This window comes from Dendropsophus ebraccatus, chromosome 8 (genome assembly GCF_027789765.1).
Source record: "Dendropsophus ebraccatus isolate aDenEbr1 chromosome 8, aDenEbr1.pat, whole genome shotgun sequence".
In the NCBI taxonomy this organism is placed as follows: Eukaryota; Metazoa; Chordata; class Amphibia; order Anura; family Hylidae; genus Dendropsophus; species Dendropsophus ebraccatus.
This window is the reverse complement of record NC_091461.1, coordinates 64761041-64776901: the sequence shown is the minus strand read 5'-3', so window position 1 is coordinate 64776901 and position 15861 is coordinate 64761041. Positions and strand designations below refer to the sequence as shown.

The 15861-nt window shown below is 42.1% G+C and overlaps 1 protein-coding gene across 13 annotated transcripts in view; it reads right to left on the bottom strand.

Moving 5' to 3' along the window:
* The window catches only part of CAMK2G (calcium/calmodulin dependent protein kinase II gamma), a 198501-nt gene that overhangs the window by 61994 nt on the left and 120646 nt on the right, over positions 1-15861 (bottom strand). For all 13 annotated transcript variants that reach the window (XM_069980597.1, XM_069980584.1, XM_069980586.1 and 10 more), the window contains exons 4-5: positions 8988-9042; positions 8362-8427 (exon numbers count right to left, since the gene is read on the bottom strand). In XM_069980597.1, coding sequence (XP_069836698.1) covers positions 8362-8427; positions 8988-9042 — 121 coding nt within the window. The remainder of the gene's footprint in view (positions 1-8361; positions 8428-8987; positions 9043-15861) is intronic.

The window sequence follows — 15861 nt, the reverse complement described above, 5'->3', positions numbered from 1 at the left end:
AGCCTTAGGGTGCGTTCACACATACAGGATCCGCAGCAAATTTGATAGCCCACATTTTATTTGCTATGAATCTCCAACTTCAAATCTGCACCGTCAAATCTGCTGTGCATCCTGTTCGTATGAATGCACCCTTATCTGCAGCAGATTTGATGGTGCAGATTCAAAGCAAATCTGCGCCATCAAATCTGCTGCGGATCTTGTATGTGTGAACACACCCTTAGGGTACAAACCCACTTGACGTATTTGCTGCGTGAATCAGTCTTAAAAATAAGCAGGCAAAACGCAGGTTGGCTTTATACAATTGTTCTGCGTTAAAATACGCAATTGCGTATTTTTGAAGCGTGAAGCTTGTTGTTAGCAAAGCATCAGTTGTTAACAACCTGTGCGAAAAACGCATGTAGCTTCACGCTTCAAAAATACGCAATTGCGTATTTTAACGCAGAACAATTGTATAAAGCCAACCTGCGTTTTGCCTGCTTATTTTTAAGACTGATTCACGCAGCAAATACGTCAAGTGGGTTTGTACCCTTAAACTAAGTTGTGGTACATTTATTGGTTATAGATCATTACCATTAGTTAATACTACCATTAGTTTAGTTAATATGTGCACTTTTAGTTGCACTTCTGCCTGGCTCTATGGCCACAGAAACAAATTCGATGCTCTGTGGGCTCATTCAGTACTGTATACCAAATTGTTATGGGGAAAAAAAAGCTCTATGGAAGCCTTAGAATTAAACAACAATATTATAAACATAACATTGAAATAGGGCACAACAATAGATATTTTATTGCCATACGTTCCATGCTTCAAGTAAGCGTATTGCATAAGTGTTGACATAGCAATTATTTTAAGTGTACGGAACCTTTTTGTATCCAAAATTCTGAATACAATTAGCAACTTGTAATTATCCGCAGTAGTCAAACCCCAAATTAACAATTGGCAGCTGTGAAGCCGTGTGGAGAATACAGCACCATGTATTTTCTTACAACAGTTTAGAAAAAGTAATAATGTAGATGATTAGGCAAATCCTTATATGAGATGTAGCCCACTGCGAGAGCTGTGTACTGAACACTGTGTATTTAAAGGGGCTTTCCTGTTTCATCCATCAGTGGACGACAGTGATATTTTCATTTTGAGGCTGATAACCCATACAGACCAATACACCTCTCACTGCCTGAATGGAAAACACAGTTGTAACCAATCTAGACAAACCTCTGTGAGCTAAAACCTGTAGTGAGGGCTCATTATAATATACTAATGTAGGTCAAAAGAATCAGCCTAGAAGAGGGCCGACAACTGTATTCACCTCGCATTAGAGGGCTTGACTAGGTTTGTTCTGTTTGGCAAATAGATGGAAACAAGGAAATTTTAAGACTCTAATAGCAAACATAGATCCTAAATGAGAAGAGACTGAAACCTACTTAGGGCTCGTTCCCACTGAGCAAAAGCAGCTGAATTTCTGCGCTGAATCAGCGCTGAAATTTCAGCCGTTAAAATAGGTGCAGAGCTAATTTCCATTGTGTTGAATGGAAATTCTGCTCTGCAGTTCACACAGTGGAATTTCCGCACTGAACTAATCCGCTTTCCGCCAGAAGAATGAACATGTTCATTCTTCCGCTAGCGGAAGCCTATACAAATCAATGGGGCTCTGATTTTCTGTTTCAGCGCGGATTCAGCGCGGATTCAGCGCGGAATACAAGCGTAATACAAGCGTAATACAAGCGGAAATTACTCGCTGAATCAGCGCGGAAATGGGGAAAAGGGGGGGGAGGAGGATTCTAGTATATGTTCTGGTATAGTCTAGTTTACTCACCAAATACTCGCTGAATTTCAGCGCTGAATGCATGCGGATTCAGCGCGGATTCCTCGAGTATTCCGCGCTGAATTTGTCAAGAGCTGATTACGAGCTGAACACTTTCCTAGCAGAATACGCAGGGATTCTGCTTGCATTCTGCTTATATTCTGCTCGGAATTCAGCGTCAGTTGATTTCAGGCGGAAATATTTCCTTGCGTAATCCGCTCCTTTTGCTCTGTGTGAACGTAGCCTATGGCAATTAAGCTCTACGTTGAACCAGAAACCCATTAAAAGGAGTCATCCAGCCTATACTGCTGATAAGCCAACAGTATTAGGGTACAAACCCACACACCGTATACACAGCAGATACGCAACAAATACGCAGCAAATACGCAGCAGATTTGTTGGTACAGATTTGATGCTGTGTTCAGTTATTTAGATCTAATCTGCTGCGTTTTTGCTGCGTATTTGCTGCGTGTTTGCTGCGTATTTGCTGCGTATCGCAGCAGTAAATACGCTGCTTATACGGTGTGTGGGTTTATACCCGAAGGCTACGTTCACACAGAGCAAAAGGAGCGGATTACGCAAGGAAATATTTCCGCCTGAAATCAACTGACGCTGAATTCCGAGCAGAATATAAGCAGAATGCAAGCAGAATCCCTGCGTATTCTGCTAGGAAAGTGTTCAGCTCGTAATCAGCTCTTGACAAATTCAGCGCGGAATACTCGAGGAATCCGCGCTGAATCCGCATGCATTCAGCGCTGAAATTCAGCGAGTATTTGGTGAGTAAACTAGACTATACCAGAACATATACTAGAATCCTCCTCCCCCCCCTTTTCCCCATTTCCGCGCTGATTCAGCGAGTAATTTCCGCTTGTATTACGCTTGTAATCCGCGCTGAATCCGCGCTGAAACAGAAAATCAGAGCCCCATTGATTTGTATAGGCTTCCGCTAGCGGAAGAATGAACATGTTCATTCTTCTGGCGGAAAGCGGATTAGTTCAGTGCGGAAATTCCACTGTGTGAACTGCAGAGCAGAATTTCCATTCAACACAATGGAAATTAGCTCTGCACCTATTTTAACGGCTGAAATTTCAGCGCTGATTCAGCGCAGAAATTCAGCTGCTTTTGCTCAGTGGGAACGAGCCCTTAGAGTGGTGGAGGTCTGGCTCATGGCACCCCTATCAATAAGCTGTTTGAAATGGGTTTTTTTTCTCATCCTTAAAGCGTACCGGTCATTGAAAAATCATATGGGACACCGGACTGCTGAGACACCCCCCGATCAGGAGAAAAAGTGCAATAGCGTCTTCTTCACTGTCAATACAGCAGCTCCATAGACTTATGATGAATCTGCCTGAATAGAGATTACTGCCAATAGAATATGCTACTACATGCTTCTCCCAGCTCATTCTCCAGATTTGGGGGGGGGGGGGGGCGGCTAAGCAGTGAGACCTTGATCGACTGAAACATTTTGAAATATCCGAGACACATTCAATATCGAGCTAATGTACTGATGGTATAAAATGTATAGAATAAAGCTCTATAACTGGATTCATATGAAAGGATATTACACAAGAAAGTTAAAACGCATATTAGGAAATAACCACTTTTTTCGAAGGGGAGGGATTCTTTACGTATGAGATAACTATTTAGGCATTTCTCTAATTGAATACTTAAAGGGGCTCCAAGAGGAGGTGAGTCACTTTTAACCCCTTCGTGCTGCAGCTAGTTTGGGCCTTAATGACCAGGCTAATTTTTCAAAATCTGACCTGTCTCACTTTATGCTCTTATAGCTCAGTGATGCTTTAATGTATGCTAGCGATTCTGAGATTGTTTTTTCGTGACATATGGCACTTTATGTTAGTGGCAAAATTTGGTCACTACTTTGTGTGTTTTTTGTGAAAAACATCAAAATATCATGAAAAATTAAAAAAATTTGCATTTTATGAACTTTGAAATTCTCTGCTTCTAAAAAAAGAAAGTCGTAGCACATAAATTAGTTACTAAGTCACATTACCAATATGTCTTCTTTATTCTGGCATCATTTGGTAAACATATTTTACTTTTTTAGGGTGTTATGGGGCTTAGAAATTTATCAGCAAATTATCACATTTTCGTGAAACTGATTTTTTTAGGGACCAGTTCTTTTTTTAAATGGATTTAGAAGTCTGGTATCCTGAAAACCCCCATAAGTGACCCCATTTTGGAAACTACACACCTTAAAGAATTAATCTAGGGGTATAATGAGCATTTTAACCCTACAGGGGCTGGAGGAAAGTATTCACAATTAGGCAGTAAAAAAATGGAAAATTTTAATTTTCCAATAATATATACGTTTAGATTAAAGTTTCTCATTTTCAAAAGGAATATGAGACAAAAAGCACCCCAAAATTTGTAATGCAGGTTCTCTTGAGTACAACGGTACCCCATATGTGGGCGTAAACCACTGTATGGGCACACAGCAGGGCTCAGAAGGAAGGGAGCGCCAATTAGCTTTTCCAATGCAAATTTTGCTGAAGAAGTTTCTGAGCGCCAGGTGCGTTTGCAGTGCCCCTGTAGTGTCAGCAGAGAGAAAACCCCCCATAAGTCACCCCATTTTGGAAAGTACACCCCTCAAAGAATTCATCTTGGTGTGTGGTGACCATTTTGACCCCACAGGTATTACAGGAAAGTATTCAAAAGAAGACAGTAAAAATGAAAAACTCGAATTCTTCCAATAATATGTTCGTTTAGTTTGAAATTTCTCAATTTCACGAGGAACAAGAGGAAAAAAGTACCCCAAAATTTGTAACGCAGGTTCTCCTGAGTACAATGGTACCCCATATGTGGGCATAAACCACTGCATGGGCACACAGGAGGGCTCAGAAGGGAAGGAGCGCCAATTAGCTTTTTCAATGCAGATTTTGCTGCAGAAGTTTCCGAGCGCCAGGTGCGTTTGCAGTGCCCCTGTAGTGCCAGCGGAGTAAAATCTCGCCATAAGTCACTCCATTTTGGAAAGTGCACCCCTCAAAGTATTCATCTTGGTGTGTGGTGACCATTTTGACCCCACAGGTATTAGAGGAAAGTATTCAAAAGTAGACAGTAAAAATGAAAAACTCAAATTTTTCCAATATTATGTTCTTTTAGTTTGAAATTTCTCAATTTTATGAGGAACAAGAGGAAAAAAGTACCCCAAAATTTGTAACGCAGGTTCTCCTAAGTGAAAAGGTACCTCATATGTGGGCATAAACCACTGCATGGGCACACAGGAGGGCTCAGAAGGAAAGGAGCGCCAATTAGCTTTTTCAATGCAGATTTTGCTGAAGAAGTTTCCGAGCGCCAGGTGCGTTTGCAGAGCCCCTGTAGTGTCCGCAGAGTAAAATCTCCCAATAAGTCACCCCATTTTAGAAAGTGCACCCCTCAAAGAATTTATTTTGGGGTGTGGTGAGCATTTTGACCCCACAGGTATTTGAGGAAAGTATTCAAAAGTAGACAGTAAAAATGAAAAACTCGATTTTTTCCAATAATATGTTCCTTTAGTTTGAAATTTCTCAATTTCTGGAGGAACAGGAGAGAAATGTCACCCCAATATATGTAAAGCAGGTTCTCCTGAGTAGAACGGTACCCCATATGTGGGCATAAACCACTGCATGGGCACACAGCCGGGCTCAGAAGGGAAGGAGCGCCAATTAGCATTTTCAGTGCAGATTTTTCTGAAGAAGTTTCTGAGCGCCAGGTGCGTTTGCAGAGCCCCTGTAGTGTCAGCAGAATAGATTCCCCCCAAAAGTCACCCCATTTTGGAAAGTGCACCCCTCAAAGAATTCATCTTGGGGTGTGGTGACCATTTTTACCCCACAGGTATTAGAGGAAAGCATTCAAAATTGGCCAGTAAAAATGAAAAACTCGAATTTTTCCAATAATATGTTGGTTTAGTTTGAAATTTCTCAATTTGACGAGGAACAGGAGAGAAAACGTACCCCAAAATCTGTAACACAGGTTCTCCTGAGTACAACGGTACCCCATATGTGGGCATAAACCACTGTATGGGCACACAGCAGGGCTCAGAAGGGAAGGAGCGCCAATTTACAGGAGCAAAACCGTAGCTAGTAATGGTTATTAGAATAGCGCAGTTACTAAAATAAAATAAAAAAAATTAGATTACAGGTATTGTGGGGTGGTTACGGGCAACCAGGGGTGGTTATGGGCAACCTGAGGTGGTTACAGGTAATCTGGGGTGGTTACGGGCAACCTGCTGTGGTTACGGCAACCTGGGGTGGTTACGGGCAACGTGGGGTGGTTACGGGCAACGAGGGGTGGTTACGGGCAACGAGGGGTGGTTACGGGCAACGTGTGGTGGTTACAGGCAACGTGGGCTGGTTACAGGCAACGTGGGCTGGTTACGGGCAACCTGCAGTGCTTACAGACAATCTGGGATGGTTACGGGAAACGTGGGGTGGTTACGGGCAACCTGCAGTGCTTACAGACAATCTGGGGTGGATACGGGCAACGTGGGGTGGTTACGGGCAACCTGCAGTGCTTACAGACAATCTGGGGTGGTTACGGGCAACGTGGGGTGGTTACGGGCAACCTGCAGTGCTTACTGACAATCTGGGGTGGTTACGGGCAACGTGGGGTGGTTACGGGCAACGTGGGGTGGTTACGGATAAACTGAAGTTCTTATAGGCAATCTGGGGTGGATACCTGTAATCTGGCATGGGCACCGCAATCTGGAGGGGGTCATTGGCAATTTGGGGTGGTCAGAGGCGACGTGCGGTGGTCAGAGGCGACGTGCGGTGGTCAGAGGCGACGTGCGGTGGTCAGAGGCGACGTGCGGTGGTCAGAGGCGACGTGCGGTGGTCAGAGGCGACGTGCGGTGGTCAGAGGCGACGTGCGGTGGTCAGAGGCGACGTGCGGTGGTCAGAGGCGACGTGCGGTGGTCAGAGGCGACGTGCGGTGGTCAGAGGCGACGTGCGGTGGTCAGAGGCGACGTGCGGTGGTCAGAGGCATTGTGGCGTGGTCAGAGGCATCGTGGCGTGGTCAGAGGCATCGTGGCGTGGTCAGAGGCAACGCGCGGTGGTTACGTGTAATCTGGCATAATTACGGGGAACCTGGGGGGTTATGTGCAACCTGGAAGGGTTACAGACAATCTGGGATTGTTACTGATAAACTGAAGTGCTTATAGGTAATCTGGGGTGGGTACATGTAATTTGGGGTGGTTACGGGCAATCGGGAGGGGGTCACTGGCAATTTGTGGTGGTTACGGGCAACGTGCGGTGGTTACGGGCAACGTGCGGTGGTTACGGGCAACGTGCGGTGGTTACGGGCAACGTGCGGTGGTTACGGGCAACGTGCGGTGGTTACGGGCAACGTGCGGTGGTTACGGGTAATCTGGGGAGGGGTTAGGGGTAATTTGGGAGTAAACTGCAATTATTACTATAATAAAAAGTGTGTGTTTTATTTTTTTTTATGTTTGTCACTTTTTGTACTTTACATATTCATTTTCACTGTATTACTATGATTACTGTGATATTTTCTATCTCAGTAATCATAGTTCAGTGACAGAGACCAAATTGGTCTCTGTCACTTTAAATTTTCAGAGTTGGCTGGTTGTGAAGCGCATGCGCACTTCATAACCAGCCAGGACGTCGAGGAGGAAGGAGCTCCAGGAGCAGGTGAGTATATGGGGAAGGCGGGGGTGACTGGGGGACGGGGGTGACAGGGGGGGTGGGGGGCGACTTGGGGGGTGGGGGGACATCACTTTTTATCCCCTGTCACCAATCATTCATGGTGACAGGGGATAAAAAGTGCCTGGATGCACATGGTACAAGCGATCAGCGGTATATAGTATATACCGCTGATCGCTTGTACCGGGACCCAACAGGGGGGTCCCCGATGACTGCCCCATGCTCTCCGCTACCTCCGGTGTCGGAGAGCATGGGGCTTTCATTCATTTTAACTTTTCCATCGCTGTGAACCGACATTAGTCGGTTCACAGCGATGGCGGCGGCCATCTTGAAAATGATGGCCGCCGGGGGAGGGGGGTTAGTGATCGCCCTACTAGGGGGGGCTGATCTGAGGTCTGGGGGACACTTATTTCATCTCCCCCCGCCGTAGATTCACGGCGGGGGGAGATGAAAAGCGGCGGCAGCACCGGTAATCTCCTTTACCGACGGCCGCCGCTATAACGTTAATAGCGGCGATCGAATAAGGACCCTTAGTGACCGCCGTAAAAAGCCGTATCGGCGGTCACTAAGGGGTTAAAGCCACGTGTGATTATTATTTAATAAAGTGGTATACGTGATTAGCTTTTGTGTCTTGTAAGGTTTTTATATTTCACTGTATGAAACAAAAATGGCTCATAGTCATAGCAGGCTACGTGCATGCAGACTTTCCGTTGGCTCTCATTCCTCAAAGGATTGTTTATGTCACTGCTACACATACACAAACGTAGTAACAATGAGAAGAGAGTGGTTATTTTCCAAAGGCATGTCTCTGAGGCCAGAGGTTTTCCCTTGAAAGGTAGGAACAATGGAAACGATTGAGAAATTGTTCCCATGCCTTCAGAATGTGACGGATTTATCCTCACCTAGCATCTGCTTCACTGTAATATTCTCTGGCTACAATATCTTCAAACAGCTCTCCGCCTGTGACCCTGAGAGATTAAAAAAAAAAAAGGCAGTTGAGAAATGGGTGGAAAAAAATAATAAATAAATATAATCAAACAGCCAACAGCAGAGCAAAAAGCCTAAGGGAAGCCTGCAGCAGAGCGTTACCCGTCTACAAGAGCAAGCCATGAAGGGTCAACTGGCACTGTGTTAAGAGCAATGCTCAGGAACTGCAAACTGGCTGATAACAGACATGGTGACTCAGTGTAGGCATTAACTACCCAGGAGGGGCCCTTAACATTTCCCAGCAGACAAACAAACATTATGTTTCCCATTAGAAATATGGATGGGAGAAGGAGTGTGGCTTTTGCTGAACATGAAAAAGGGGGTTGCTTTATGATAGTAATACACATATCTGGGTCAAGGCTTAGATTAACCTGTACTGTACAACACTGGGGCAGTACATTTCTTGCATCGGCCATGGGACTCTCAGGTAACATCCTTATATATCTTACGTTTCTTGACAAATGCCCCTCTTATTTAACACACTAAACTAAGTAGAAATGACTACTGAGACAAGAAAAGATTCTTTTAAATAAGTACTTACAGGTCGAAAACAAGATAGTGAAAACCTTCTTCTGAAATACTGTCATGGAGACGCACTGTGGAGAAAAAGAATATCTCGGTAAGAATCTTCAGCATACAAAAACATTGCTTGTACAAGTTATACAAACTGCAGTAACATCCTATTTTACGTAACATTCACATTATTAGATGTCTGTAACACAACGGCCTAAAACAATTTAATAACAGATTAAAGGGTCATTCCAGTCACCATAGATCTTGTGGTACTGTAAATGGTACAGGTGCTATACGAATGTCATAGTTCAAACATCTTCATACAGATCCCAACAGTGAATGCCTCAACAACAAGTTCTAAGTTCTAATATTGTTATTAGTGATTAACATAAGCTGCCTATCTTAGTTTGGCTCCAACACTAAAACTGTCTGAGGGTTAAAACTTGTAGTAGACACTTTAGTGCCACAGTGATGGGTTTGTGGAGCTATAAGAAAGCAAAAGCCTGATTGCCGGCCATTGTACGGTTGCCTTAGGAAGCTGACAGCCCAGCGTGGGATGCATCTTTGCACCAGACTGGAGGGATTCCACTTTCTTTCCTAACAACAATGTAGAATCCATTTAAAAAAAAAAAAAAAAACTAACAGATATATACTTTGAAAAATGTACACATTAAAGTAATATGAGTGCAAAACAACTCATAAGATGGAATCATAACCTAGTAAACATCTGCCTGTAAGGAAAGGATACACTTGGCTTAACCATGTTCAATAATAAGTATATCTAGGGGGCTTTAATAGTCATAATACCTGTTACTTTGACTGGTATTATGGCTCTTTTTGAATACACTTTTAAACAGGGGACTAGGCTCCAGCAGATACAGACAGATGTAATGTGCATGTAATCTTTAGCAGATAAACACTGCAATTACATAAGTGGCTGGTAACTAATACTGTACCACATGTGTAGCAATTACCCCATGTGATCAGTACTAGTCACGTCGCAAAAGCCTGCAGGCATGGAGTGTCTGGCACCACAGGCTCCAGCCATCATGCAGGATACACCTGAAATCACCTAGGATTACATGATCATTACAAACATTTGGTAGGCAGAAGTAAACTGGTAAGTTCACAAACAGAAACAGTTAAATTTCAGCCAAAGGTATAGTATCATCTCAATCTCTGGATGCAGGAAAGATATTTGCTGATACTTGGTGTATGGGTGGGAAAAGCTTAAAGTGACACTGTCACCTCCTTTTTGCATTCTGACATCTCTACAAAGGTGTAATGGGTAAATGTAGCGTTTTTCATACCTTATTTCATATCATATGTCATGGTGCTTGTTCAAGTAAAAAGTCATCTTTTATCAACTGCAGATTGTGTTAAGTGGGCGGGGCCTCGCGGCATTAGCGCCACTTAGCCCCGCCCTCAATGCCACAGTTGGCCCCGCCCCTTCACCGGCCATTGGAACAGGCTGGACGAAAGGTCTAGACCCCACCCCCTTTACATTGGCCAACCAATGGGCGTCAAGGTGGCAGGGCCAACGGTGCCGTTGTGGGCGGGGCTAAGTAGTGCTAATGCTGCGATGCCACGCCCACTTAATACAATCTGCCGTTGATAAAAGGACACTTAACTAAAACAAACACCATGACGTATGATATGAAATAAGGTATGAAAAACGCAAAATTTACCCTTTACACTTGTGTACAGATGTTAGAATGCACAAAGGGGGCGACATGATGGCTGGAGAGTACTCTCCCCGTTACCAGATGTTCTTCTAATCCTGCTCGCTCAGGGACTACCACCAGTGCATTCACCCGAGTAACAGCAACCACTGCCCTGATCAGTCCCCCTTTGTGCAAACCCTAATACTTTCTCAATACCTTCTCATTCCTCTACGATAATGAATGGCTTCTTCAGGGGATGATGGGTGAGATGCATAAACAGATGGCCCCTGTCCTCATTACTGGGCCATACTTTGCTTACTTTTTTCAGAACCTTTTTGATGTTTGACTTTTATTTCTATTGACTATTTGACTTCTATTTATGCATGCTAACTATCCATTGATGAATCTATTGATTATCATAGAGGAAAGCATTGGGAAGGTACTGTAGGGCATTAGGAGTGTTGCACGAAGAGATAGATTGGGCAGGGGTTGCCCTTTTAGGGTGAGTACTCTGGTATTACCTGAGCAAACAGTAGGATAAGAAATTGTGGGTACAAAGAATGACAGGGAGAATACTCTCCAGCCATTAATGGTTTATTTTAAATGGGTACTTTGGCGAAAATCTTTTTCTTTCAAATCAATCAGTTTCAGAAAGTTATATAGATTTGTAATTTAATTATATTTAAAAATTATTAACTCTTCCATACTTATCAGCTGCTTTATGTCCTGCAGGAAATTGTGTATTCTTTTCAGTCTAACAGTGCTCCCTGCTGCCACCTCTGTCTGTGTCAGGAACTGTCCAGGGTAGTAGTAAATCCCCATAGAAAACCTCTCCTGCTCTGGACAGTTCCTGCTACAGACAGAGTTGGCAGCAGAGAGCACTGTGTCAGACTGAAAAGAAAACACCACTTCCTGCAGGACATGAAGATCAATGGAATCCATTTGGACCCATTTTTCCATTCCCTTTCCAGCAAGCAGAAACGGTACCCCTGAGAGACCCTTAATTTTACAAAAGCAAACTGAGTGGCACCTACAGAACTGAAAGTAATTATTTCTTTAAGACTGTGGATTTGTGAGACTATTACTTGTAACAACTCCACAGTGATAAGAGTATTACAGCTTTCTAGCACTTAGTAGCTATTTAGCATGTCATCCATTATTGATGTGTCACCCAAAAGGTGTAATCAACAACCGGAGCAGCTAATAAGTTGTTAAAAAGAGATAATTACCTATCTGAGAAGCATCGCATACATCTAACACTCACACTGCAATACTACCAAGTTTGGCATTAACCATATAAGATGCCTAAGCTGAATTGAGCATCTGAAATCCACGCTAGTGTTCCTTAACCGACGGGATGTGTAACCTAGGAAGTACGTGCCACAAGCCGTGGCAAACAAGGTAATAATCAGCTCTCTGTCGTGTCACTTGCACTTGTAGACTGATGGCTGCTTTATAATAACTACCTACCAAATAAATACCTACACCACAGGGGTATATTCAGTACACCATGAATACAAAAATGTATTTTGGAATATACTACTAAATTAACATGTACCATCTACAATCAGTATTATGCCAAACAGCAGCATATTGCATAAATATCTCCTTTATCATTGCATAAGATAACACCCATTAAAACACAGACCATGGAGGCAGAAGGCCAGTGAGGCATGGGATACAAAATCACCAAAAATACGTATAAGGTTTATCAGTCAATACATACAACATACATATAGTTTGGCCCTCTGGTGGTGGACTTGTGAAAGTGCACAGTGCTTGCTGGATTTCCAAAACTCCCCAATAAATACATTAAAAATTATAAATACGAAACAAATTATAAGGATACCACCTTGGTGGTACCTTGGTAAGTATAAATGATTCCAGCTACCTGGCCTCCACCTCTACTCCAAGGTTTTACTCAAGCTTCCTCAGCGATAATCCTGATTGTAGGTGTTACTGATTACTCATAAATATAACGCTGGAAACTGCGTCCCTCAAGTTACAAAAAAGTTTAATAAAATTCCTATTTCAGAGTTTTGTTCATGGACCTCTGGAAATCAGATAAAACGACAGTAAATGGTCCAGGGTGTGTTGCAGAAGTATGATGCTAGGTTTGAATTTGGTTTGATCCGAAACATTCTGTCTGAGATAAACAGATTAGATTGTGGAGTATTGTTGGGGTTACATAAGCAAAGGGAACTAAAGCCCCTATTACAAGGGGACGATTCAGAGAAGCAAACAAGCGCTGACCTATGAGGTCAGCAGTCGGTATCGGCCAAATACGGCCGATAATTGCTTCATGTAATAGGGCCTTTACTAAATAAACTGAAGATCCTCTAAACCAATAACTTTTTATGTGGGGCAAAATCAGTGCATGATTTTATTGTATATATGCTTTAGACTTTAAAGGCTTACTCATTTATATTTTTGGCTATTTCAGAAACACAGACGAGTGACCTTACAGCAGTCAGAAGAGTTTGGATGTCTGTAAATGACACTAAACTTCGATATGTGTATTGGTCCTTATGCAGCCCTGAGCTAAATTCAAACCAAAAATATCATTTCAAATTTCCATCAATATACATGCATAATGTGAAATATTCCACAGTTCTACTAGAAGATTGTATTTCAGTGCAGTTACATAATACAAAACAACATTTTTTGTTTTATTGTTTTAAGATTTAAGCCGATTCGATGAAAAGAAAAAAGTCGACGTTATCTGACAATCCAAAAACTAAATGAGTTTGTCATGTGAAATAAATGACTTGACCAATACAAAGCAAATAAATGCCATGGCCGAGAATAGAGACTGCTTTCTAGTTTGTTAAATCAGCAACTCAATCTGCTTAGGGCCAGTGAAAATGGGACCTCTGTTACCATAACAACAGTCAATACTTTTAGAACTAATAGCTGTTGCCGTAGTAACGAGCCTCCCTCCAATTGCTAGAGCGCTGCATGATCCAAAAGCATTCTACAGTGAAATCCAGTTCAGCTCTTCATCTGCCATGAGCCATGGGTCATTAAATCAGATGCGCTTGCTTTCCCAACATGGTTTCTCATTGGCCATGTCTAAAGCCTGGATCCAAGTATTATTGTATGCTGCTCCCCAGGGAGGTCGTGGGGCAGAAGCCATGGCCTTGTAGGTAAATGAAGCTGTCACCACCATCTGCCCCAGGATAACCAGTAACTAATGGAATTATAATGTATGTAATGTGACCTTATCTCCGTATACACTGACTGCACAATACAAGCAGACATACTAGCACCTCCACTTATAATGCTCTTGTATTCTCCATTTTATTTACATGTCTGACAGTCATCTTCAAAGTCTGTTCTATAAACACGCTAACCTTCAGCTATAAAAAGCAACGCAAGAATAGAATACTAACATTTTTTTATTGTGTACTTTTCTATTAGTAACAAAGAATAAGAAACCTCAGATAAGGAATGAAAATAGAAATATATTGCTGAAGCAAAGAATATTTATTATAGGTAATGTCGGATGTGAGCAACAGAACAATGATCTTTTTAATCCAACTTTTTTCAGTTTGATTTAATTAAAAAAAAAAAAACACCTATACAATACTGTAAAACTATTTTACACTTAGATTCTTTTATGGAATTTCTTAGGCCCCCTTCACACTTTAGGAGATTCTGTCCGTTTTTCTTATCAGGAATTCCTCATAGGGTTGCACTCACCACTGACACCCTTCAGGATTTTCCCTGAATGGTGTCCGTTCAGGAAAAGATGTCAGGAAATTATAGAACCTGTCCTATTTTCATCAGAATTTCCAGAACAAATGCCCCCATAGATGTCTAAGGGAGCTCAGGAAATTCTGGTGCACATCGGGAAATCCTGAAGGCACTCCTGATGGTTTTCTGAACGTAAATACTGATTACTGTCAGGAAATCCTGATGGCTTCACGAAGCCTCCAAGTCAGGATTTCCTGATTATAAAAACTGAAATGGATGTGTGACTAGGGCCTTAGGGCCCTATTACACGGGACGATTATTGTGTGAAAAATCATTATATTGTTTGTTTAAACAATAATCGTTCTGTGTAATTGCAGGCAAAGATTGAAAAATTGTTTGTATGTCGTTGATTTAAATCTGAACCTAAAATTATCGTTAATCGTTCACTAATCGTTCTCTGTAATTTCCCATTCGATCATTCAAATTCTGCATTTGTTCAATTATCGTTCAGTGTAATTGCACATTGTTGTTTTGCTGGGATCAGATGAAAATAAAGGATCATAGTAATGATCGCAATAATGATCATAACTAACAAAAATCGTTCTGTGTTATATGGTGAACGATTTCAGGTTAACGATAAACAATCTCATTTGCGATGGTTTATCGTTAGTTGTTAATCGTTAAAAATCTCTCCATGTAATAGGACCCTTACACTGGGTCCACATATAGTACATGTGTACATGTGCCATGTGGCATGTCTGCATGGCAAATGCTGGCACATGTACTATATGTGGACCCAGTGTAAGGGTCCTATTTGGACACTAGTGTGCATGAAGCTGAGTGTTATGTTCACATATGACATTTTATCACTGTCCCATTCACCTGAACTTTTATTTTTTTTTATTTTTCAAATGTAGAATTTGGTTTTCCCTTATGCGATAATCCCAATAAGTATGAAAATAAAGTATAAATTTATACTTTACAAAATAAATTCAAACATAAAAATAGGTAAAGACTAGAGATGAGCGAACTGGGTTCAGGTTCGAGTCGATCTGAACCCGAACGTTTGGCATTTGATTAGCGGGGGCTGCTGAACTTGGATAAAGCTCTAAGATTGTCTGGAAAACATGGATACAGCCAATGACAATATCCATGTTTTCCACATAGCCTTAGGGTTTAACCAAGTTCAGCAGCCACTGCTAATCAAATGCCGAAAGTTGGGGTTCGGATCAACTCGAGCATGCTCAAGGTTCGCTCATCTCTAGTAAATACCTTATTACTAGAGATGAGCGAACCTCCATCCGAACCTAAAATTATTGTAAATCGTTTGCTAATTGTTCGCTGTAATTCCACATTCGCTCGCTCAAGTTACGTATTTTTTCCTTAATCGTTCAGTGTAATAGCACATTGTCTATTGTTTTGCGAGGATCAGAAGGAATAAACTATCGTAATAACGATCGTAACTAACGACTATCGCTCTGTGTTATATGGTGAACGATTTCAAGTTAAGGATAAAAAATCTCGTTTGCGATCGTTTATCAT